At 55.2% G+C, this 21975-nt stretch overlaps 5 protein-coding genes across 5 annotated transcripts; 2 read left to right on the plus strand and 3 right to left on the minus strand.

Annotated features, from left to right (window-relative positions):
• Positions 1 to 422: 422 nt before the first annotated feature.
• LRP88_09906 (dual specificity phosphatase) lies at positions 423 to 2810 on the minus strand (the record flags this gene model as incomplete). Its single annotated transcript, XM_083246380.1, has 1 exon — positions 423 to 2810. The coding sequence occupies one exon, from the start codon at positions 2808 to 2810 to the stop codon at positions 423 to 425; it is 2388 nt and encodes a 795-aa protein (XP_083097493.1).
• Positions 2811 to 13063: 10253 nt separating this feature from the next.
• Positions 13064 to 16752, plus strand: LRP88_09907 (uncharacterized protein; the record flags this gene model as incomplete). The annotated part of the gene is made up of 2 exons (XM_083246381.1): positions 13064 to 14692; positions 14902 to 16752. The coding sequence occupies 2 exons, from the start codon at positions 13064 to 13066 to the stop codon at positions 16750 to 16752; spliced, it is 3480 nt and encodes a 1159-aa protein (XP_083097494.1).
• Positions 16753 to 17740: 988 nt separating this feature from the next.
• On the plus strand, positions 17741 to 18741 carry LRP88_09908 (tRNA 2'-phosphotransferase; the record flags this gene model as incomplete). The annotated part of the gene is made up of 2 exons (XM_083246382.1): positions 17741 to 17983; positions 18079 to 18741. The coding sequence occupies 2 exons, from the start codon at positions 17741 to 17743 to the stop codon at positions 18739 to 18741; spliced, it is 906 nt and encodes a 301-aa protein (XP_083097495.1).
• A 185-nt stretch (positions 18742 to 18926) lies between these two features.
• Positions 18927 to 19818, minus strand: LRP88_09909 (uncharacterized protein; the record flags this gene model as incomplete). The annotated part of the gene is made up of 2 exons (XM_083246383.1): positions 18927 to 19573; positions 19623 to 19818. The coding sequence occupies 2 exons, from the start codon at positions 19816 to 19818 to the stop codon at positions 18927 to 18929; spliced, it is 843 nt and encodes a 280-aa protein (XP_083097496.1).
• An 831-nt stretch (positions 19819 to 20649) lies between these two features.
• On the minus strand, positions 20650 to 21602 carry LRP88_09910 (Efg1 domain-containing protein; the record flags this gene model as incomplete). Its single annotated transcript, XM_083246384.1, has 2 exons — positions 20650 to 21239; positions 21293 to 21602. 2 exons carry the CDS (start codon positions 21600 to 21602, stop codon positions 20650 to 20652), a joined length of 900 nt encoding a protein of 299 aa, XP_083097497.1.
• Between the last annotated feature and the right edge of the window lie 373 nt (positions 21603 to 21975).

Consider the following 21975-nt stretch of genomic DNA (forward strand, 5'->3'; position numbering starts at 1 on the left):
GGAGGTGGAACCGTCCGACGCCTTGCGCTGTGCTTTGCTGAAAAACGAAAGTAGGGGGGTTGCAGAAGGAAGCGATTGATTGGTTGATTGACTGGTTGATGAGTCGATCGATCGATGATGGCGGTGACAAAGAAGATTGCTTGTTTGAGTGAGATATTTGCGTGTCGTCGTGCGTCCGGTCCAACAATGACCGGCCGTGGTTGCAGGGAGCAGTCCACCCCTGCCTGCAAAAACGCCTGAAAATGCCGTGATTGTGTCGTCGAATAGTGAGGGTGAGATATATGGCGAATACAAGAGATATAAGCGAAAGTAGGCGGACTGTGAGTTCCCCTGAAGGGGAACTTGTTAACTCCGAGTCGGACGTCCGTTCTTCCAACACGGGTTAAGGTCTAGTAAGTCGAGTCCATATTGACTAAGCTCGATCATAGTAGATCGTCGATTGATCGGATAATAGGTGCCTCGCCTCTTGTTGGGGGGCTCCGGGGGTCTACTACCACTGCAGGGCTTCCGAACGTCGAGAATGGGTCGCGAGGGAACATTCCCGCTCGAGGGGAAAAGAGACTCTGGCTGGGGGTTGGTGGGCACTCGACAAACCGCATGCCGGCAACTTCGCCAACCTCGTGGAGTGGGTTGTTGGTCATTGTTTCGACCCGTGGGGACAGAAGAGCCTCGTCATCAGGGAACGACCCTGGTAGGGTGATGGTCCTCGTGACAGGAGCATCGTCGTACTTGGTGCTCTCTGACTTGATCGAAGGCGCTGAGTTGAACCTGGGGAACGTCATGCTCTGGAAGCCGAAGCTTGACTGGGACGGGAGTCCCGGAGTGGGTGGTGGCATCATATCAGAGCCCAGGCTAGGTGCCGGGGCCAGAGCCAGAGTAGGCGGCGGTGCTAGGGTTGGTGGAGATCTGCCGTGTCCTGACTTGGGCCGCTGGGGAAGACCTCCAAGCTTGAAGGGGGCCAATTGTTCCGAAGTCTGCTGCTCAACCTCTTCCATCCATGTACAGGTAGGTGGTGCAGAAGCTGGGCCTGGTGAAACGGCAAGTAGGCCGGGGGTCGAGTTCCCTCTGAGCCGGATCGGGCTCGGGCTGAACTGGGTTTCCTTTACATCCTCAGCATGCGTAGGCAGAGGCGCTGTCTGGGGTGTTTTGGGGCTAATATCAATAGCATCGGCTGACAGAGTTAGTCGGTGCTTGGTAGGAGCACGGCCGGTACGGGGGCCATGAGCGGCTGGTCCAGATCGCTTTCCAGAGACCTCCTTCTGGAAATCCTGCAGCGAGTACATGAGCTTCATATTGGGGCTGATCCATTGGCTCTTGCTCTGGGCCGCATAGTAAGCATCGTTGACGGTGAGCTCGGGCTTCTGGTAGAGACCGTAGGCAATAATAAGACTGGCTGATCGGCTAGCGCCCTGCTGGCAATGAACAAGAACCTTCAAGCCAGCCCTGGTACGATCCTCAATAGTCTCACACAGCCTCATCAGATCCGGTGCGATGTCGGTGTTGTGATCCCAGGGAATGTGGATGTATTCGGGCTCCTTGAAGTGGGTTGCCTTGGGGGTTGTAGGCGTCTCAGCAGATTCCTCTTCTGGGGGATACTCGAAAGCAGTGGCGAAGCTGGCTGTCGAAATGGCAGTGTCGGGAACAGGGCTTTCGCCGTCAGGAGTCGAGTAACGGAAGTGCTCAAAAGTCGATCGGGAGTCCCGAAGAGACTTGCGAAGCTCGAAGGGATTTCGGACTTCTCGGGCGCAGTTAATTACTACATCAAACCGCGCAGCCTCATCTGCATTAGGCTCAGAATAGAGGTAGACATTGTCGCCATAAATGGCAATCGGACCATCGGGATATCCTGGAGTCTTCATATCCTCGTTGTTTTCATTGTCGCGATAGGGATCATCGTCTCGGTTGGCCATTTGGGTTCGAATTGGCGAATCCTCTTCCGTGATTGCAGAACCAAACGACGGTTTCATGGTCGACTTTGTAGGTCGAAGAACCTCGGACAGGCCAGACTCGTTCCGCTCAAGAACCTTGGGAAAGGTCATGCCACCAGGTGGGCCAAAGGTAGACGACTTGAGGCCAGAGGACATATGAGGTGAGGAGCACGAGTGCTTGAGAGCGCGGCGCTGCAGCATAGGCATACCTGGCGAGGGGGGGACCTCGAGTGTTGTCCTGCTAATCAAGTCGGAGGTATTGGTCTTGAGACTCAATTGGCTCGGCTTCCGCCTCATCGCAGGGATCATGGGCTTGATGAATGATGGCGAGGAAGGCTCCGAAACCAAGGAAATGGTCGTCGTCGCAGTTGAGCTGGCAAAGGGGGGCTGGATCGAGAGACCCTTCATGTTGCGCGCCCGGCGCGGCGAGGGCGAAGTCATGGGTCGCTGTAACCGTGGGGGCTCGCTAAGCAGTGTGGTGGGATTAGCAGCGGGAAGGGCGCCGAAGCTGGTGGCAGGGAAGCTGTTGAGGGGAATGAGGTTTGTCGGAGAATCGGGGGACGAGGACGGAGACGGGTCTGAGAGAGGCGAAGAGTCGGTTGTGGACAACGTTGTTGTGGGGGAAGAGTCGGCCGACTCTGAAGTTTGAGTTGAGGTGCTGTCATGGTGCTTGTGGGTTGGATCCGCGGGAATCATGCTCGGCCGGAGGCCATGCTGGGTGGCACTCATCATGCCAGGTCGCTTGGGTTCCAGATCGACAAACTTGGGATCAACGAGGGTGACAGTGTCCTGGTCGGCCATCGTCTCGGCATCCAGATCAAACACTGTCATGAAAGGTGGTATTTGGTCCTCGTAGGCTCTCCGGTCTGTTACGGACGGCATCGTTTTGCTTCCGTTCCGCGTTGCGGTCTGAAAAGTATGTGTGTCGTGTGCGTGGTGAATCGATGTGGGCGTTAAAGAGCCAAGTGTGCTCTTGTCGCTGACGAGGGCGTTGGCTGGAATTCCTCGGGGCGTTTCGGATAACCACGCTATTTTCCACCTGGGACAGCGTCGTTGTTGATAGATATTATGAAGTTATGTGCGCAAGTTTTCAAACAAAGCAGCAGAAAGAAAGATTGTTCCGGGCAAATAAATGAGTGGTGTCGCGGCCGAGGTGCGATCGAGAGCAAACGGTCGGTCGTTCGATGTGGATAGCGCAGCTGATCCTGTCACTGAGGGCGCGAATGGTGGGCAGTGCTCGGTTCGAGAGCCAGAATCCTTTCGGGGTCTTGGCGGGAAAAAAGAGAGGAAAATGAGCCTTGCGATAAGCGGAGGAAAAGGCGCTCCGAGAGCGAAAAAGACGGCGGATTGGGGCGATAGAAACAGGCGAAGGAGTAACTATCGTCGGTCGAACCTGGGGTGTAGCAGGGAGAATAAGGAACGAGCCCAGAGCAGAGAAGTGAGACAAAGAATCGGCGTCTCGGCGAAGAGCATGCGAAGGATAGCGGGCTGCAGGGCTGGAAGTGGCGCTGTTACAATGGCAAGATCATTATTCCCTTTGCCAGGGAGACCGAGTCGTCGTCGAGGAGAGGTGAGGTGAGGGTATACAAGGCGGCTGGGGAGGGGGAAAGGGAAGCGAAGGGAGAAGAAGAACAAGATTGAACGAAGATCAAAGTGAGGAGAGAAGTAAGTGAAGAGACGGGGAGTGAGGGATGAGAGGAGGAACGGCGAGTAAGATGGATGGAGAGGAGGAGTGTGAGAAGAAAGCGAGCTCAGCGCGTCTGGGATTGGATTGGATTGAGTTTGGTTGCCAACAGACGCTGGGCCTGGGGGGTGGATGCAACTTGAATCTGCAAGTTCAAGTTTTTGGCGACTTGGAGGCGGGCACTGTAAGTACCCTGCCTGGGCACTGGGCCTCACACTGGGCAGCGCAAGGCACACGAGTGGAGGCACAGGTCTTCTACAGGCCTGGGAGCAGTCCAGGTCCAGTCAGCTGGAGCTGGTGGAGGCGCTGTAAGAGGGCGACCGAGCGCTGCCGACAGAGCAACGGCGGCACCTAAAACATCCATCCCAGGACCAGGCCGGACCAGCCCTGGCACCGAGGCTCAGTCTTGCCTGGGCGCGCCCCCTTCGGCGGCAGCAAGACGAACCCAGCGCCTGTCTGAAGCTGCTGATGTTTCCGTCGCTCCCTACGCTGCAACAGGCGCGAGGCTGGATGCATCAATGGCGGTTATGCCAGAAGAGACACAAGAGACTGGGCGTGAGACGACTTGGGGGGCGGGTACGGTATTCTGGTGACCTACGGAGGAACCGTGGATCGGTTACCAGCAAGCCGAAACCAGGCAAGGGTTCCAACTTGGGGGCAGGCGGTGGCCAATAGCAGGCTACGCGTAGAATAAAAAAGACTCCTAGAACATACAGACCAGGGCATGTCTACTGTAGCGACCAACAGAAGAGAGCACCCATCAAGAACAGAGCGAGCAGACAGAGTCCCATCATCTTAGAGGATGACCCGATGGGGCAAGCAGCGAGGAAGGCGCTAGGAGGGACCACTCACAGCCCCTGCTTCCCGTTCCGGGTTAGCCCCGGCCATGGTCTTCTGCAGTCTCTGGGCGCCGCCGCTTCGTGACTGGAGGGGGCACGCAAGCACGAAACACGTCCGGGGGGCTAAATATAGAGCGGACGTCTCCTCCTCGCGCATCACCAGCGCCAGCGCTCTGCAGCGGGTCGTGGTAGGCGTCTATGGCGAGCCAATCACGGCCCGCAGGCCAAATTTGGGACTTGAGAGTTGGTTGCAAGGGGGGAGGACCAGGGGCGGGGGTGCAAGGTCGAGGGTTTAAATTTAAACCGCCAGTGGGCCGTGGACGGGTACCTCCTTGTTTGCAGCAACCATTGTGCACTGTGCGATCCATCCAGTGAGAGCAATTCAACCATCCATCCTGCGACGATGGATGGATAATTCAAGAGAACCGGTGCGGATAATGGGGGTAATTAGTCCTGTTAGGCTATCTGAGATCTCGACGGAACTAAGAAACAACCATACAACAACACCAGCCATTTAGAAGCTCGAGACAAGACCAAACTTGCAAGATTCCAGCTCACTCTCCTCTCTTGGCTATCCAACCTCCCCATCTCCATCTGAGTTATGTAGGGCTGCAGGTATTCTTCACAAAGTCCCGTAACTACAGAACTCAGCAGAGAACGGAGCGCGATCTCTTCCACTCTCGATTATCGTCTCGACTCGCGCGGCGCGGTGCGCCACTCCGTAAAGCCATGTCCACATAGCCAAGAAAAACCAGAAGGCCAGAGGTCCGTCCTGCTACCCCGGCCCGCCGTCGCCCCGTAACCCCGTCTCATCCAAATGTTCGGTGATTCGGGCGTCTGGCGTCACAGTCACAGGTGGGCAAGGGGGGGTCTCTGCTCTGGGTGAGACTTGTCGCTGTCGCTCTCGCTCGCGCGGTAGTGGTCAAGGTTCATGGTCAGGGTCAGGGTCAGAGACAGACAGAGAGAAGGCTCGTCCTCCACCGCCCGCCACCAACTATTACATTGGATGGATGCTATAGATTACTACTGCCCTGATCGAAACCCGCTGAGATTGGAACCCCAGCATGTGGCCGCTCGGGTGCACTGGCTCCCGAGTGGCCACTGAGTCGCTGGCCGGGCAGCGAGCAGGTGTCATTCAATATGATCGAAACACAGACACCCGAGACTCGCGTGGCTTTTGCTTGGGGACCAGGCCAGGTGCAGGAGCCGGTTCCGACCAGAGGAGGAGCTGTTCTGTTGGTTGTTTGGTTGGCTGTAGCTTGTCCGTCTGTCTGACTTTCTTTCTGTCTGTCACAGAGAGGCCTCGTGGCTGGGTCGTTTTAGTTGCGCCACCTCGCGGCGTCTATCGTCTGAAAGCGGTTGTGGCAAGGCTTTCCAGCTGGATGCTAGTCATGCTTGGATGAATCAAGGCGCCTAGAGAAGCTCGTAGACTCGAGTGAAAGGGCGAGACCAGGGACAGCGTCTAGTTCCTCGTCTTGGAGAGGCAGCAGGCAACTAACAATACGCGCCCCAGCCTCTATACGAAGACTACCTACCAACCTACTCCATCTTGTCTTTGTACGACAGAACGACTCCGCAGTTTAGGTCAGGCGGAGGAGTCCAGCAGCAAGTCTTTGAATAGAGATTGGCCAAGCTTGATCTCTCGGGGATACCCTTCAGCCACTGAGGACTTTGAACATGGCCAACACCAAAGCCGGCCGGGAGTTTTTCTCCATTTTTAGCCTCGTCTCGTCCGTCCCGTGCCTCGAGCTCGAGGCAGCCAAGCCACAGACAAGAGTGTGGCTCAGTCGGAAACCCCTGTCTGAAAGGGGGAAAATCCTGGTTTCAGCTTCTCTGGATCGCTCACTAACACACTCCGTCTTCCCCATACCAGCTGAGTCCCATCATGGATCCCATACTGCGCAGGAAGCAGAACAAGGCAGGAGGTGATGCTACAGTCGGCACAGTAAGATTGGCCTCTTGACGATCGATGCACGTCAAATTGCTCGAGGCTCGGAGCCAGGGGCGATGTTCGCAACAAACCCACTTGGATCTCAAATAGCGACGCCTTTTTTTAGCTGAGGCGGTCGTATTCCCGCAGGGCGGGTTTCGAGACGGGACTCACAGTGAATGAATGACTACAGTCATCTCCATCGTCCCCTGCAGGGTTCGTCGGCCTCTGCTTACGACCTCCTGCCATTGCCGGAAGGCCAAGTCTGCTGCAGGCCTGTCAGAGGCAGCAAATGTCACGACGGTTCCCTCTAGTCAGATGAGCCACCTGAAAGTTGCAGCTGTTTCTCCAGCACTGTGCTGTGTATCCTCAGGGACCCCTGGGCGCGCCATTGTCTAGCCCGAGATTGAAGCTGGGCTAGCCCGCCGATGGACGCGTTTGGGGGCGGGTCTGAATCTGAAACGAGAACTCGCCCATTTCATTCATTGCAGGGTCGCTTCGCCCTCTTGCTACGCGCAACGCAACCGTCTTCATCACCCATCCTCCTTGAAAACTTCTCCTGTCTCCTGCTTGACTCCTGTGATGGGACGGATGGATTTGATGCAAAACGCTTGGGCGTGTCGACCGCGCCGGCGCTTGTTTCGAACAAACTGTCTTCTTACCGCCAATGCCACTGCAAGGAATATCGCAACTGGAATCCTTCAAGCTCCTTGCTCGGTTTGAACTCGGCCGAGTCGGATAGGAATTCGCCCTTTGTTTTGAGGGGGCCACAGTTTTGTCCTCCCGAAAATCTTCTGCGTCACGCGTTGCCGATCAGGGTCTTGCCACTGGAGCTTTTGGTAGTGTAGAGGTGGCAAACACGAACGAGGTCCGCATGATCTCATAGCCTGATGAATCATTGAACGGGCTTGACATTTTGTGCTTTCCCTATGCGGAAGGGCAGGCCCGAATCCAGCGCGCGACCTCAAGGTTTGGAATATCCCGTGGTGCCCGTTCGCGTCCTGCCACGAGGCGACATCCTTAAGATAGCTCTTAAGATGACTCTTAAGACAAACTCTAACAGCATGGTGCCTCAGCCGGGATATCCCAAGGTCGCTAAACTTGCCGGGCAGCAATACCGGGCCGGGACACCTCCTTCATGTCATGTCATCCCGTCTTGCTCTGCTTAGGTTCGATCTAGGCACGATGCCGTGGGAACTGCTGCCCGGTGTCTATGGGGGTTACTCTACGCGGCATGGCGCCATTTCCCCAACTTGCTCACGCTGAGGAGCAGCTCATCTTCAATAGTAAGAGGTTACCAAGCGCATGGATAGTTTTCCCGTACATGGGTCTTTGGTGGTATTGGCACGATTCTCCGTGTTGGAGTTTCAGGTTCGACGGAACGTCCCGAAACTCAGACCAGTAATGGCATTGCCTCCAGCAACCGTAGGGTTACAGCAGCCGCCTTTATGTAAGTGACAGTGTTGTTTATTTTTTCCATTGACCGGGTTGGTCAGACGGCTCTCGCAGCTCAAGCGTCCCGGGATTTGTCTTTCCGTGTAAGTGTCTTGGTTTTGTCTAGGGTACGGGTTCATCTTCTGTTGGTCAGTCTCGACAACCATTGTAAGCGATGAACTCTTTATTCTCGCATAGCTCATATTTTTGATATGGCGTATGTGTGTCGAGTGCCTGAGTGGTTTGTTCCCGTGCTTTTGAGCCATTGTTGGTTGAAGTTGTCGTCTGTTGTCACACGTGGGCCTGCGTGTGAGTGCATCAAGTCTTGAGGAGTTGAGTCACTCCCACGTAACTTGGCTGTCTAACTTCCACGATCAACAAGGAAGAAGTTTTCGAGGGTATTTGTTGATCTGACCTCATTACGATGGCCCTTGTGAGGTGGTGAGGAAATACATGAGCCAGAGTCAACTCACTTCTAGCCATCGAGACTTTGGTTCGTCACTTATGAGGCGCAAATGGGTAGCTAAGCCAATGCGTCGGCTGTCCGATTCCTCTCGTTATACCAATCCGCTGTTTGCCATTATCGGGAGCCTGGACTACGCTATACGTTGTGCTCTTGTGTCCATACGTTTCCCTGCATGGCTTCTGCAGGTTGTTTGTGTGATACCTTTGCGGGCGGGTGCAACTCAACCATCACGTCTTCCTTGGGAAACATAGACAAAAGCCATGGCACTCTATACAATATATGGGAGTTGGAGCAGCGTTCACAAGAATGCAATACTGATATCGGCATGCTGGACGTTGCTTGATCCAAAGATATTCAGGTGGCCCGGCAGTTTGCAGTGTTAGGTGAGATGGTAATGTTGTCAGTCAAAACAGGCCAGGATGTATCGAAAGCACAGAGACTGTAGATCCACGAAGTTATCTACCACAAGCCTCTACTACGAAGACAATATCAAACCATTGGCTTCCTGTTGGTCTATCTGTTGGCGTGTCCAGGTGCGTCTTGAACCCGCGTTTTTGTACAGGGTAACCAACCAAGACCATCATCACGAGGAATAGTAGAACTAAGACATGTTCTCCAGGCCCTATGTTTCGCTCGTCATAATCGTGTTTAACCGGGCTTCTATATCCGGGAATGATGCTGTGTTGTCGGTTGGTATGTAGTCCGCAGTAACCGTTTCGGATGACGCTGAGGTATGTATAGACGTTGGCAGACTGACACCTGACTGGAGATCAGCCGGTTGGAAATAAGAAACACCAACAGGGACCGGTCAAGCTGTTATCGATGTCCAGATACAATGAAACCTGATTTGTTTGGCACGCCCCATGTGACTGCTCGAACCCGGCGCGAAGGGCTCTGCCTGATGAAGAGACAGTCTTGCTCGTCTGTATCACACAATGGGTATGTTTCCACGACTTCAACGCGCCATTATCCCCCAGACTTGTTCGAAAAACGGTTGTATAGCCAACCCGGAACGGTATCGTCATATTGAACCGGCCTGCGACAAGTTCGTCAAGCCATGCGAAGCAATGTTGGGCCCAAGGGTTCACTTCCGCAAACGGCTCGACTAAGACATTCGCAGTCCAACGCGACGCAACGCCAAAGAGTTATGAGTCCGAATCCAGCCAGCACGCCATCTCCGGGAAGCCCCAGGCCAGGCACCGTTTCATCTGCTGATGATGAATTTGTTTATCGACCCAAAACACCAACGCCATGCGGTTAGCGACATCGGGATAGACACGTGTGGTGAGCTACTGCGGCTCATCAGAGGCCGCCCCACAAGGATTCAACGGCAATTCGGCGTCGGGCAACTTGACTTGCAAGGCTCTGGCCTGGCGGCCGGCAGGACAGATTCAGCGATGGATGCTGTCGATATGTCGTGAAGCGCGCGGGCGCAATATCCCGTATTCAAATGCAGCTTTCATCCGCTAAACACTAGGCCCAAAGTCAATGCCTGCATAGGACCCCACAAAATAGAAGTCGAGACTGCAGAAGAGGGGGAGCCGCAATAAAAGCAAGCGAGAAACAATGCTGCAGCTTGGCCGGCAAGTGGTAAGTAGACCAAGGGGCTGCAGTTTTACCTAGGTCGTCTTTTCCGCAATCGTAGCCTTGCAGAAGCTCGCTCGCTCGCTTGCTAGGTGAGAGCGGAGGGATATGGATAGTATGGATATGGATATGGGATAGGTAGCACGCTTAAACAGCGCTACCTAGGTATAGAAGGTGAGAAACGAAATGAGGTCGACGCATTAACGACAAACTGACATGACGCCTCGCATGCGCCGTCCCAAAGTCCGCATTGTCGGTTGCATCCGCCAAAAACCACATGAGAAAGAGAGAGCAACAGCAACAGTAACAGTCCATGGATGGACGATCCAGCGGCCAAGAGTTTCCCTGTCAGGATTGGCTCTCTCGATCTGCGCTGCTAAGGATGGAGACGAAACCACCCACGTCAAATTAACGGCGGTCCTGTTGCAGGCCAGAGACAGGCGAACGGTCCTTTCATCGGAGAAAACGCTTCGGGACCCGGTACATGGCGCGAACAAGTAACCATCTTGGGACTGCGACGGATTCTGAGCGCTGAGGGTATTCGCAGAGTGTGCAAGGGGCTTCCCTGCTTGGTCCAGGTGCCGGCCTCAAGGTGGACGGGGGTGGGGGAGAGCTCAACCAACATTGGAACTTCCAACGACAAAGAGTGGTTCACGACGACGACGGCCCTTCGCTCAGACTTTGTCGACAGGACTGTGGAACTTGGCGTCACGTCGTACCTGTCGATCACCACCTATCTCCTGCTTGAGACCAAATCAAGAAAAGAGGACACTTGTGCGAGCCGAATGCGTCCATCTCGGGATCTTGGGGTTGGAGCAATCATCTCATGTTTGTCCTCCTCCCCCCTGATACCGCGCCCAGATGTAAGTACCACTGGACGATAGACGGCCCCATCTCGCATCCTACCCCCAGAGAGCCTCTGTTTCAGCACAGGGATGGCGACATGTAGTTCCGCAGAGGCGTTTCCCTCTGGTCTACGACCTGGTGGTCGAAGCTCCCACGGGCGCCCTGGCGCTATCCCTCGCTGGGCGGCGCCCAGCCTCCTTGAGCCACGAGCCGACCCCTGGAATAGTGGGCTCCTCACTCTATCGCGCTCCCATCTCTCGCTCAGGTCCCGTTTAACGTTAGCTCAGCGGGCGGTCCATCGGGCGGTTGAATCCAACGGTGGCCCATGTTCTGCCGCTAGGACGGATGACAAGGGATGAGTTGCATTCCGTACGAGAAGGGAACCGCAAAGGGGAATTGGGATAGTCCTGTTTGAAATCGGACCAGGAGCAAACGCAGCACCGGTGCAGAGACAGGATGAAAGCTCGGGTCGCTTTGGGAATGGAGCCTTTGGCGGCCCGAAGCTTTGACTTGACAGGGAGAGAGATAGAGACCAAAAAAGGAGGGCATCATCAAGAGCCGGGAGATGCAGGAGAAACTGTGGCTTCACAGAGCCGTTTCAAACAAAACCGTCGTCAACTCTCACTCGTATGTAGTGTGATCAAGCAAGGTAGCACAACATGTTGTCGGCGCCGCGGGCGTCAGGGTCTCTGCAGGGGAAGGTCGGTTGCAGATCGAATTGATCCCCCCATCCTATCCCATGCTCTTCTCCCCCGATCCTGGATGGATGGATGGATGGATGGATAAGCAGAACAAGCCATGGATCCAATGTCTGTGATGTGCGTGCTGTGCAGCAACAATCCCGACCTCGAGAGCATGGTTCCGGCGCTGGGCTGGCTTGATGTCTCTGATTTTTTGCGCGAACTGCATCCACTTGCACTTGACCCAGCCAAGGCCAAAGCAAAAATCCACAATGTCTAGCCGTCCGTTCATGTCCGTCCATCCCTCCATCCATTAAGGACGTCAAGTATCCATGACATGACATGACATGGGGGGGCGCGCGGCTTTGTCGGGGTATTTTTTCGACGAGTCGAGTCAAGTCTAGTCAAGTAGAGTAAAGTGAAGCCGGAAACGTTGACTGTCGGCCAAGTACTCTGTACACATGGCATACCGACAATGATGGATCATTTGATGCCTTGGACTGGGCGGTGTCCTTCTCCTCTGCTGCAAGCCTCCTAAAAGAGAGAGCCCACCTGCTCGTGGCCGTCGTTCCTTGGCCAATTTGGTCAAAGGCCAAAGCTCTCGTACCCTCGATTGCGTCTAGTCCAGCACCTTACCTGTCTATCTGGATCCTCCTCTCTTTCGCTCGTCCAACAGGGGACTGCTGTAGGTTCCAGTGGTGTTGGTGTTGGATCGAAAAAAAGGGACCGTCCGTGTAGGGCCCTTGTCGACTGAGGTCCTGCTGCCCTCGCTCCTCGTTCGCCAAAGCACAACAGACAGACCCCTCCTCTTTTATCCTTTCATTCTCGTCCATTGCTTGCTCGCTCTCTTCTCGCCTCTCCTCTTTTTGCTGCTCTCTCTTTCGCCCGAGCGAATACTCTCTTCATCCTCTTTTCCCCTCCCCTCTCTCGTCTCGTCTCCTTGCTCCTCGGTTCCTTATTCTTCTCCTTCTCTCTCTCGCCCTCTTGGTACCCAACCACCCCTACGGACGCGCTCGCCTTTCGCCTTTGGCAGCATCTTGAAAACTCACCTCACCGACTGGAGCTGCATTTGCCTAGCCTTCCCTTTTTTCCTCACCTCTTCTTCGACCTTTTTAGAGGCCTGGACCTCAAAAAACCACCGCGATCGACTTCGCCTGCCACCCAACCCAGCTTGGCTGTGTTTTTTCTGTTTCGTTGCTACTACCTACCCAATTCAACGCCAGGTCCCCTCGACGACCCAGGAACCCACTCCATTGTGACGTCCCTCTTCTGGAATTGTCTGGTCTCCCAGGAACGCGTTTCAGGATACCGTTTGCGCTTTGACAGAGACGGAGGCTCGAGAGAGGCATTCTACTGTCTTAGTTCATTGTTCTATGGGACGGCCCATGCTGAGACTCACACTGCCGCGCTCATTGTAATCACTAATAAGAAGCCACTGCATTGGGGGTATTGTCTCGAGGACAACAGCCCAACGGAGCTCATATATCGGACAGCGCCCAACTTGACGCAGAAAGCGGACTCTTCGACATTCGACTCCAGATCTCATCGATACCCAGGCCTCTATCGCGTCCCCGTCCCGCCCGCGCATCCAAACCTCGAGGGTGTGGATGAAGCTTGACGTCTCATCTGCAAGCACTTGCTGGGATGCTACCGAGCTGCGGTGGGCGAGACCATGACGGCAAAGGGCGGTTTCACCAGTGCGGGCCAATTGGGCCCCAACCGTGCCGAGGGTGCCCACCAGCATCTGCCCATTCTCGCTGCACCCAGCGACTCGTCCAGGCCTGCCCATCAATCTGAACCATCTCCATCTTCTGCTGCCCTCGTCAACCCGGATTTGCACCGTCAGAGCCACAGCTCGTCTAAGCTGCCCGCCTTTCGCTTCACTGACCGAAGGGCCAGCAGTGGAAATAGCGCTAGCAAGGCCGACACACCCCTGCCCATCACCATCACCACTGCCCAGCGCAACCACAACCGGATCCCCAGCCTGGACCTAAAAAACAACAACAACAATAATAATACCACCACCACAACCAGCGACGGCAGTCACAACCTCATCACCGACGCATCCACTGATACTTCGACATCGGCTTCTCTCGCCCCCGCCACTTCCCAAAACACATCAGCGGCGCTCCCGCTGCAGCCGTCTCTCGCGCTCCACGCTCCCTCTCCGCCTGTCTCACCCAATCCGGGCTCCAGCGTCGCCCCGGCCTCTGTCTCACACCCGGTCCCGGGCGCACTCCCACCCACAGCATCAGCAGATCCAGGTCCATTGGCGCCCCCGAGCACTTCTGCTAGTGGACCAGTCGCGGCGCCAGACATTTTCTCAGCACCAGCGACGGCCCCGGCGACGACCCATTCTAACCCTTCTCACCCGACAACGCATCACCACGACGAAAAACACGCCGACACTGCATCAATCTCTGCATCTGCATCTGCGACCATAATCGCCTCCGCGAACACAACATCGCCCACTGAACTCTCGCCCACCGACGACGTCTCACCGCCGCTTTTGCGATCGCGTTCCAGGGCCTCTTCCTTTCAACCCTCGTCAGACGTCTCGGTAGTTGAGCCTTCACCCCAGGCGAAGCGTCCCGCATCTGTCCCCGACGCACCTGCACCTGTCCAAGGCGACACCCTCTCCCCGCATCTCTCCTCCAACAAGAATCGGACCCGACGATCCTTGGTATCTCGCAGATCAACCGCCGCCGCGGCCTCCACTGGCCCGCCACTTTCTTTGAACGCAGAACGCCTCCACGCCATCGAGGCCATCGAGGCCGCCCAGGGTGCTCACGCTTCCTACCCCTCCTCATCCGACGGCGGTTCAGTCAAGGGTTCTCCTTCCTCTGGTCAGCGAGAATTGATCTTGCCCAAGACGTTGTCCAAGCCGAGCTCGATCGATGAGAGGCGAGCGTCCCTCTCGCAGCGACCTCCAGTATCCTACCGGCCGCCTCTCAGCGTCAGTAACAATACCGAGCCGCCAGCCTCGAATCCCGTTCGCGTTCCCCCGATCCGGGCTTTTCGCTCATCGGGCTCTCGCAAGAGCCTCACCCTCGATATGAACTCGAGGTCGCGCTACTACGATTTTGGGGATGATGGCCCCGACTCCAACCATGACCAAACTCTGCGCGCCCTAGAAGGCAGAGCCGACCATGATGTTTTGCATTCGGCACCTGCTTTCTCGAACCGACACGACGCCTTTGACAACGATGACACCGGCGACGTTTTCCTCAAGATTGCCCGTGAGGAGGCTTCCCGGCGACAACCGGATGAGCAGCCTGCGGATGAGACTCGAAGTGTCGTGGTGAGTAAATTCCTTTTCCTGCCAATCCATTGTCTTACGCCCATGTGATGGTCCATGCGTATCTGTTCCGGCGCATGGGCTCTTGAGTCGCGAGAGACTGAGTTAGATCCACTGAGATAAGGAAATTCTCGTGTGTGCTCACTTGTCTCGCTTCTGAAACCGTACCCGAGCGTTGCCCGTTCTCCTCGACCCAATGCTGACTGGACTAGTCACGATCAACACGATTCTCCCATCGCCGACCACTATCCAATGTTGTTCCAACTCGCCAGCCTTCTTCACCTCCCCAGGTGCGGCGTCGTCTTTCTGACCAGCAGGAAACGTCCCGGCCAAGGGGCTACGACGACGAGAGAGCCAGTGAGGTCGCTCGAATGTCTACTTACCGGTCATTGACGAGGGATAAAGCCGCATCGGTACATCCCGGAGAGGATTTAAGCCGCCGATCGACCATCCGGCCATCACCGGTGACGCCTCGATCGATAGCCTTCCAGGAGCCCAGCAACGATGCGACGTCTCGCCGACGTCCCTCAGTCACCGACAACTCGAACTCGAACGGGCAAACGCGCAGTTCCACGTACAAATCTGCTCTGGGACACCACAACAAGACGTATAATTCGTCCCCACTAGTTCGATCTTTCGATTTCCAGCGTCAACCAAACCAAGAGACAAGTAACGGGCCCGAAGGAACAGAGTCCACTTTGTCAACCACAGCACCCTCAACGGTGTGGGATGAGCTTGACGATCTTAAGTCTCGGATTCACCGTCTGGAATTGACAGGCAAGCTCCCGTCAACATCAGGCGCCGCTGTATCGAGACTATCAGATGAACGACCACCAACAGCAACCACAACGGTAACCACCATCTCCTCATCACCTAAGCGAGTTACCAACGGTAATCAGAACGCGGACGCTGTTAGCACCACGTCTTCGCACCGAGAATCGCACCCGATCCTACACTCCGCCCTTGCCAAATCCAAGGCTCTGCTTGATGCCGAAGTCTACCGGGCCCTCGAGGCTGCCGCAAACGATGCCATGGCGCTTTCTTCTATGATGGGAACTGTCGGCCAGCCTGGACCAATCTCGAGTGGCGCCAGCACCATTGGTTCCGGCACAACTGTGACTGATCGCCAGTTGAGACGGAAAGCGGACGGCGTGTGCCGGAGCCTGACGGAGCTCTGTCTTGCGCTGGGCGAGGAGGTGACGCAAACACGACCACGGCAGTCGGTGGAGGCTCCTCCGCCTGCTCAGAACGACGCACCGACGACACCGACGGTCAACAAGACATTCACCGGCTTCACACATCAACGTCGACCGAGTCTCTCAAACACCGAGCAGGCCTTGGCAAGGGCGAATACTAGTCCTCGAGCCATGTCCAAGTTTGAGGAGAGGAGGCTCAACATCCTCAACGGAAACTCGCTCCCTGCCTCTCGTGTGTCAAACTCTACGCCATCTACTCCACTGGAGCCAATTTCGCAACGAAGATCTTCTCTTTTGGTGGCCCGGTCTCGCCGGGCAGGCACTGAGGAACCAGAAGATGGTAGGAAGTCGTCTCTGTTGCTGAGAACTCGACGCGCAGGAACCGAGGAACCCGACGAAGGTCGGAGAACCTCCCTGTTTGTCCGCGGCCGGAGAGGGACAGTTGGCGACGAGAGCGAGGACGAAATGAAGTTCAGATCGCCTTCGCGAGCGCACACGGATCTCAACGCGATTCGGACAGTGACACATGATGCGACGCCACAACAACAAGCGTCTGACACTACTTCAGCCATTCCCCGCCGACGATTTGCCTCTTCCAACCTTACTGTTTCCCGGCTAGCGACGCCAGCGACTAGTATGGCAACGCCCCCTCGGAGATATCTAGAGAGATCCACTCAGCAGGATCACAACAACAATAATAACAACAACACGGTGGCTGACAAGCTCGCCGAGGATCGCGGACAACGCTACATGTCGCTCGGACAGACGACGTTGATCAACCGAACCGGCAGCATGATCAGGAGGCCGAATCGAGACAGCATTGTTGCGTCTGCCAACCCTTCTACAGCTGCTGGCGGCTACAGATGACGCCAATGACAACGATTTGCATTGACTTTACGATTGTACTATTACACTATACACACAGTTTATGTTTCGACCGCAGGACGTGGCTATTTTCTTATATTCCGCTTTGGACGGGAGGCACCCCGTTTCCTTTTCTGTCGCATTTGATTCGGCTTGACGATTCATGACGAGCAGGTCCGTCGACAAGTCGATGGCTGCTCAACCTCAGTGTACATACCTACGCTGTTACCCACCAGAAGAGGCACATACATACACAAACACAAGGAAGACGAAATAAGCCCGCAAGAAAAAGTTGTATCATGGAGTTGGGATGGTTGTCTTTGAAAACGGCGCATCACAGGGCGGCATGGTGAAGAAACCCCCGCGGCTGTCCGTCTGTCTCTTGGAGGCGAAGGCGACGGCGTACAAGAGGGGGAATGCAATGGGACCAGGATAAGCATATGGGTGCATGCCAGTTAGTCTAATGTATGATATGGCTCGGTCGTGGCAATCGCGACCTGTCTTTTGATGGTTCATTTGATGCACTCTTTTGTCTCTGTGATGTGTGAAGACATTGGTTTCTCTTGAATAATGATTGTTGAGAGTATTTATAAACCACGCGTATAAGTGAGTTTCCTCACAAAAGACTCTACACATGCGTATAGTGTTATTGGCTTCTCAATTCATATCTTTCGATATATCATGGCCCTATGTGTCAAACTTGGGCTATGAGGCTGGCAGCCTAGAAACCGCAGCGAGCGCTGAGTCAGGCCGAAGTGAAGGTACTTAGCCCCACCATCACCACAATTCTCCCATCTTAACAAAGGGCTTGATGCTCTCTTTCTACACAATCAAGCTGAAAAGGTTACCCTCGACTATTCCTCACTCAGGCCGAATCGTCTTTCAAACCCCAAGAACTCATCATACATCATTGGGTCATCCAAGTGCTATAAACCGTCTCAAGACATCTCTCTCGATTCAGCCCACAGCTTTCACACAACGAACAGGCAGCATGGCTGACAACCTCCGAGAAGATGCGCAAGACGCATCACTTCTAGAGCTGGAGGAAAAGGCTCAAAGTAGTGCTTCGAAAGGAAGGGGTGACAGAGGGCGGGGAAAGGGTCGAGGTGGTGGTGGAGGTGGACAGGGAAGGGAGGTTCAGGTATCAAAGGCCTTGTCGAAGCTGTTGAGACATCAGGCTGGGAACGCGGGCATTCAGCTTGACGATGAAGGATATGCGCCTCTGAATTCAGTGGTAAGTGAAACTTAGCTCGACTGGTGATGGCTGTCGTATAGACTGCCGTGAACATGCTTCACTCGGCTCCGGACACAGTTAACACATTCTCACAGCTCGCATGGGGTCCGCTGCGCTCTCTCAAAGTCACCTTGGATGATGTTCAATCCATAGTCGCTTCCAACGACAAGCAGCGCTTTACTCTCAAGCCCAGCCCCAGCACAAACCCATCACTATCAACCACATCAACTTCACCTGAGGACTACCTCATCCGCGCCAACCAGGGTCACTCAATCAAGCTCGAGTCAGCGGCTCTATTGGCACCCATCACCATCGAGGCCGGAAACGTGCCTGACCGCGTCCTGCATGGCACATTCTTTTACTTTTGGCCAAAAATCGTTGAGACGGGGGGCTTGAAGCCCATGAACCGCAACCACGTGCACTGCTCAACAGGAACCCCCGAGGAAGGCGTAGTGAGCGGCATGCGCAAGGACGCCGAGCTGGTCATCGAGATTGACGTTGAGGCGAGCCTGAAGGAGGGCATCAAGTGGTGGATGAGCGACAACGGCGTGCTGCTGACCGAGGGCGACGAGCAGGGCATCCTGAGCTCCAAGTTCTTCAAGCTGGCGACGGGCCGGACTGTTGATGTCGGCGTGCTTTGGCAGGATGGAGAGCATGTTGCTGACCTGCCTAGCGGGTTGAAGATTAGGCCCCCTTTTAACAAGGGGCCTCGTGGCGGTGGAAGGGGAGGAAGAGGAGGGAGACGGGGTGGCTCTTGATACAGAGCCTAGAGAATCAAAACTACGTGATTGCTTGCACGGTGTCGCATTATTTGAAAGGTCGTGAATTCGTTTACTAGCTGTGGCTACTCCCCCCTGATCTTCATCCTGACAGCCATGACATGACTCTCGTAGCTCTTCAGCGCTCTTAGCATAATAACAACAATAGCATATACCACAAGGCCTCAGGCCTGGCTTGTAGTCTTGCCAAGCAGCGCTTCCTTGGCCAGAAACTCCTGCTCGAGCCATTCGAGAACCTTCTCGGCGACGGCATCCTCAGCCTGCTGTCGATCAGCGTAGCCTCTCACGGCGCCCACATTCTCGGGGATCCGTCCATTGTTTCTAAAGATTGGGCGGCCTCTCCAAGTTTCCCCGTACTGTTCGATAAAGTACTCTGGAATTCCATAGTTCATTTGGCCGGCGAGAAGGGCGACCCGCTCACGGATCAAGGGGGTACTGCTGGAGGCACTGCCGGTCCGGGGAGGCGCAGCGATCGTGGAGACGCCTCCGTCCGAGTTGTCCTCTTCAGCCTTGACTCTCGTGCGGGAGGGGGAACCCTGGGTCGTGGAGGCAGGACGCTTGTTGCCCCGGGTGCTCTGGATATAGTTGTAGGCCTGCATGGCGGCGAACTGCTTCGCCTGCTGCGCCTTCTTGAACGTAGGGGGCTCCTGACCAGCCTCGTACCCGAATCCTTGCTGAGGGAACGTCTGGTTGTACCAGGGGAGGTGGCAGCTGACACGGGAACGTTGGAGACTGACCCCGTGGGCGACGACGTTGAAGGTCTTACTGGGCAACCAGTGCGGGAGGGGGTGTTTGTTCTGCTGGCAGAAGGCTGAAGCGTGTTAGTCAATGTGTAAAGAGTTAAGGAAGAGATCAATTACTGTTCAGAGTGCTGATCCAGTTCCCTTCGGCAACATCAGGCTCTGGGATGAGCGAGATGAGGGACGAGATAGCCGTGATTTGCTGCTGGCCCAACTGCGCAGGCAAACCAGATTGTTCCTCCTCCGCCTTCTTCTCCTTGGCAAACTCAATGAGGAGGTCCCAAGGGATGCCTCCCTGAATGGCAGACGGGGCCATGGTTCGGGGTTTGCTTGTGGTGGAGTGTAGTCGTTGAGGCGTCGTCGTGAACTCTATGAAGCGTGATGAGATCACCCTTCTAGAGGTCAATGTTGGGCAGACTCGGAGGTTGTCTACTGAACGGTAAAGAGATCTTTTTATAAGATGACTGAGGGGATCATATAGATATGCCATTGACCCATTTGGTAAATCAAGCCAATAATGGCAGTTTTTGCGGAATCAAAAAGAACCGCCTTCTTTTTTTTGCAAGATCGCAATGGCGAACCACACACAATAGGTAGCATACAGACCCCATTGTCAGGCCTCCCTCTAAATAGGCAACTTGGAGGGGTCTCCATTGACCAACTGATTCATCCTCGCCGGCCTCATCTACGCAGGGTCGCCCAAGGATCGAGACGCTCAATGATTGGATCCTTGCTATTCAAAAGTGTACGCGATTTGTCTCTCGGTCAGGCGGTATTGTCTCATTCTCATGGTGGTGTGCCTGGACGAGGTCATCGACTGGGCCGCGGCCGTGGCTTGGGAGGCCGGCCATGACCCAGCTTCGGTGGGACCAGGCTATTTGAGAGGCCGACGACTCGCATCATATCGCATCGTCAGGCAGAAACTGCTTGACTTTTCATGGTTCGTCGAGTCTGAGATCCTGGAATCGCTCAATTGTGTTGGTTACAGCCTGGTCGAACGCACACTCGACCCATCGGCGGCAGGGGTATCTACCAACAATCTATACAATGTGTATGCGAGAAAAACGCCTAGCAAGAAGCCAGCAGCCCATGAATATCGACATTTCTTCCATTTCCCTCTTCTCTCTTCCCCCCCGGACTCTTGTGCTTAGTCCTCCTCGAAGAAGCCGCCCCCATCGCTGTCGTCGTCGTCGCTCTTCACGACTGGTTGCTTGTTTCGATGCATCAGTCGCCGGCGCTCTCTGCGGTTCATCGTGGCGCCCGAATCGTCCTTGTTGTTTGATGTGCTCTTGTCCTTGAACGTCTGCTGCTTTGGCTGTGTCTTTCCCACAGGCTTGCCCACGTTCGCCTGCGCCTTGGGCTTGTTCTCGCGGCGCTGAGGCTTGGTTTCCTCCTCCGCACCACCCGGCGACCGTCTCTCCCTCAACTCCCGTAGCGCGCTGGGCCCCTCCTTTAATGCCTGCTCGACCTCGGACCAGATTGGAGGCCGCTCTGTATGCAGCAGACCTCGCTGCTTCAATGGTGTGTAATCATTCTTGTCGTCGTCGGTCTCCTTCTCCCGCTTGTCGACGGGGTACAGACTGATGTAGGTCTCGGCGTGGGGAAAGTGTTGAGTATATGCTTCGTCAACCTCGGCGACGTGGAGATCCCGTTTCAATTCCTCGAGCTCTTCCGGGGCCTCTGTTTCTTCCATCTTCTTGCGCAGTTGCTTTGCCAATCGCGATGCCTTCTTCCGTTCTGCACTCGACGTTAGTTCCTAAACCTGTCAGATAAACCAAGAAACACCATACCAAAGAAGCGGACCATGTGGTATTTCGAGATCATGGCGCTTCGTTTCTTCTGGAAAGCCTTGTCGGAGACGGTGGTCTTAAGAGCGGCCAGCTCGCGTTCGAGGTCATTGTGGACGTTGGCGGGCAGGTCGTGGTTCCGCTTGAGTAGTCGCTCAATCGTGCGCGTCCGCTTCTTGGCCCATCCCGATGTTCCCTCGTTCGGCCTATGCTTTGTCTTTGTGTTGTGCTTGCGCTTCTTGGCCGCACCGTTGAAGCCATCTTGATCAGGCCCAGGGGAGCCAAGCTCTTCAAAGTCTCGCTTCGGAGCCATGATGAAGGTGTGAGGTTTGCGCGATCAAAGGGGGAATGGTGTCGCTGATGTTGGCTGATAACCTGGGTGTAAATGGGGATAGAAGGGCGAGCGAGAGTTGGACAAAGTCAGTAACTTTTTTTTCGACTGGCGGGGATCGTCAGGTCGGTATCTTATCAGCACTCTCCATATCCGGGTTAGCGCCCTGTGTCCCAAGTGTGGAGAAGGTGCGCTCTGCCATGTGAGCTGAGTGGAAGGTACCTTACCCAGCATCCATACTCCATACTCCCACCTACACCACGCAAACCATCATGAGTCTCATTTCTTGATGTCAATGGCACCCAATCGCCGCTCTCTAAGAGAATAATTATTTTTATCCCTGTTTTGGATACCG

The sequence above is a fragment of the Fusarium phalaenopsidis genome, assembly GCF_050370095.1.
Source record: "Fusarium phalaenopsidis strain FUZ10S chromosome Unknown contig_32304, whole genome shotgun sequence".
Classification (NCBI taxonomy): Eukaryota; Fungi; Ascomycota; class Sordariomycetes; order Hypocreales; family Nectriaceae; genus Fusarium; species Fusarium phalaenopsidis.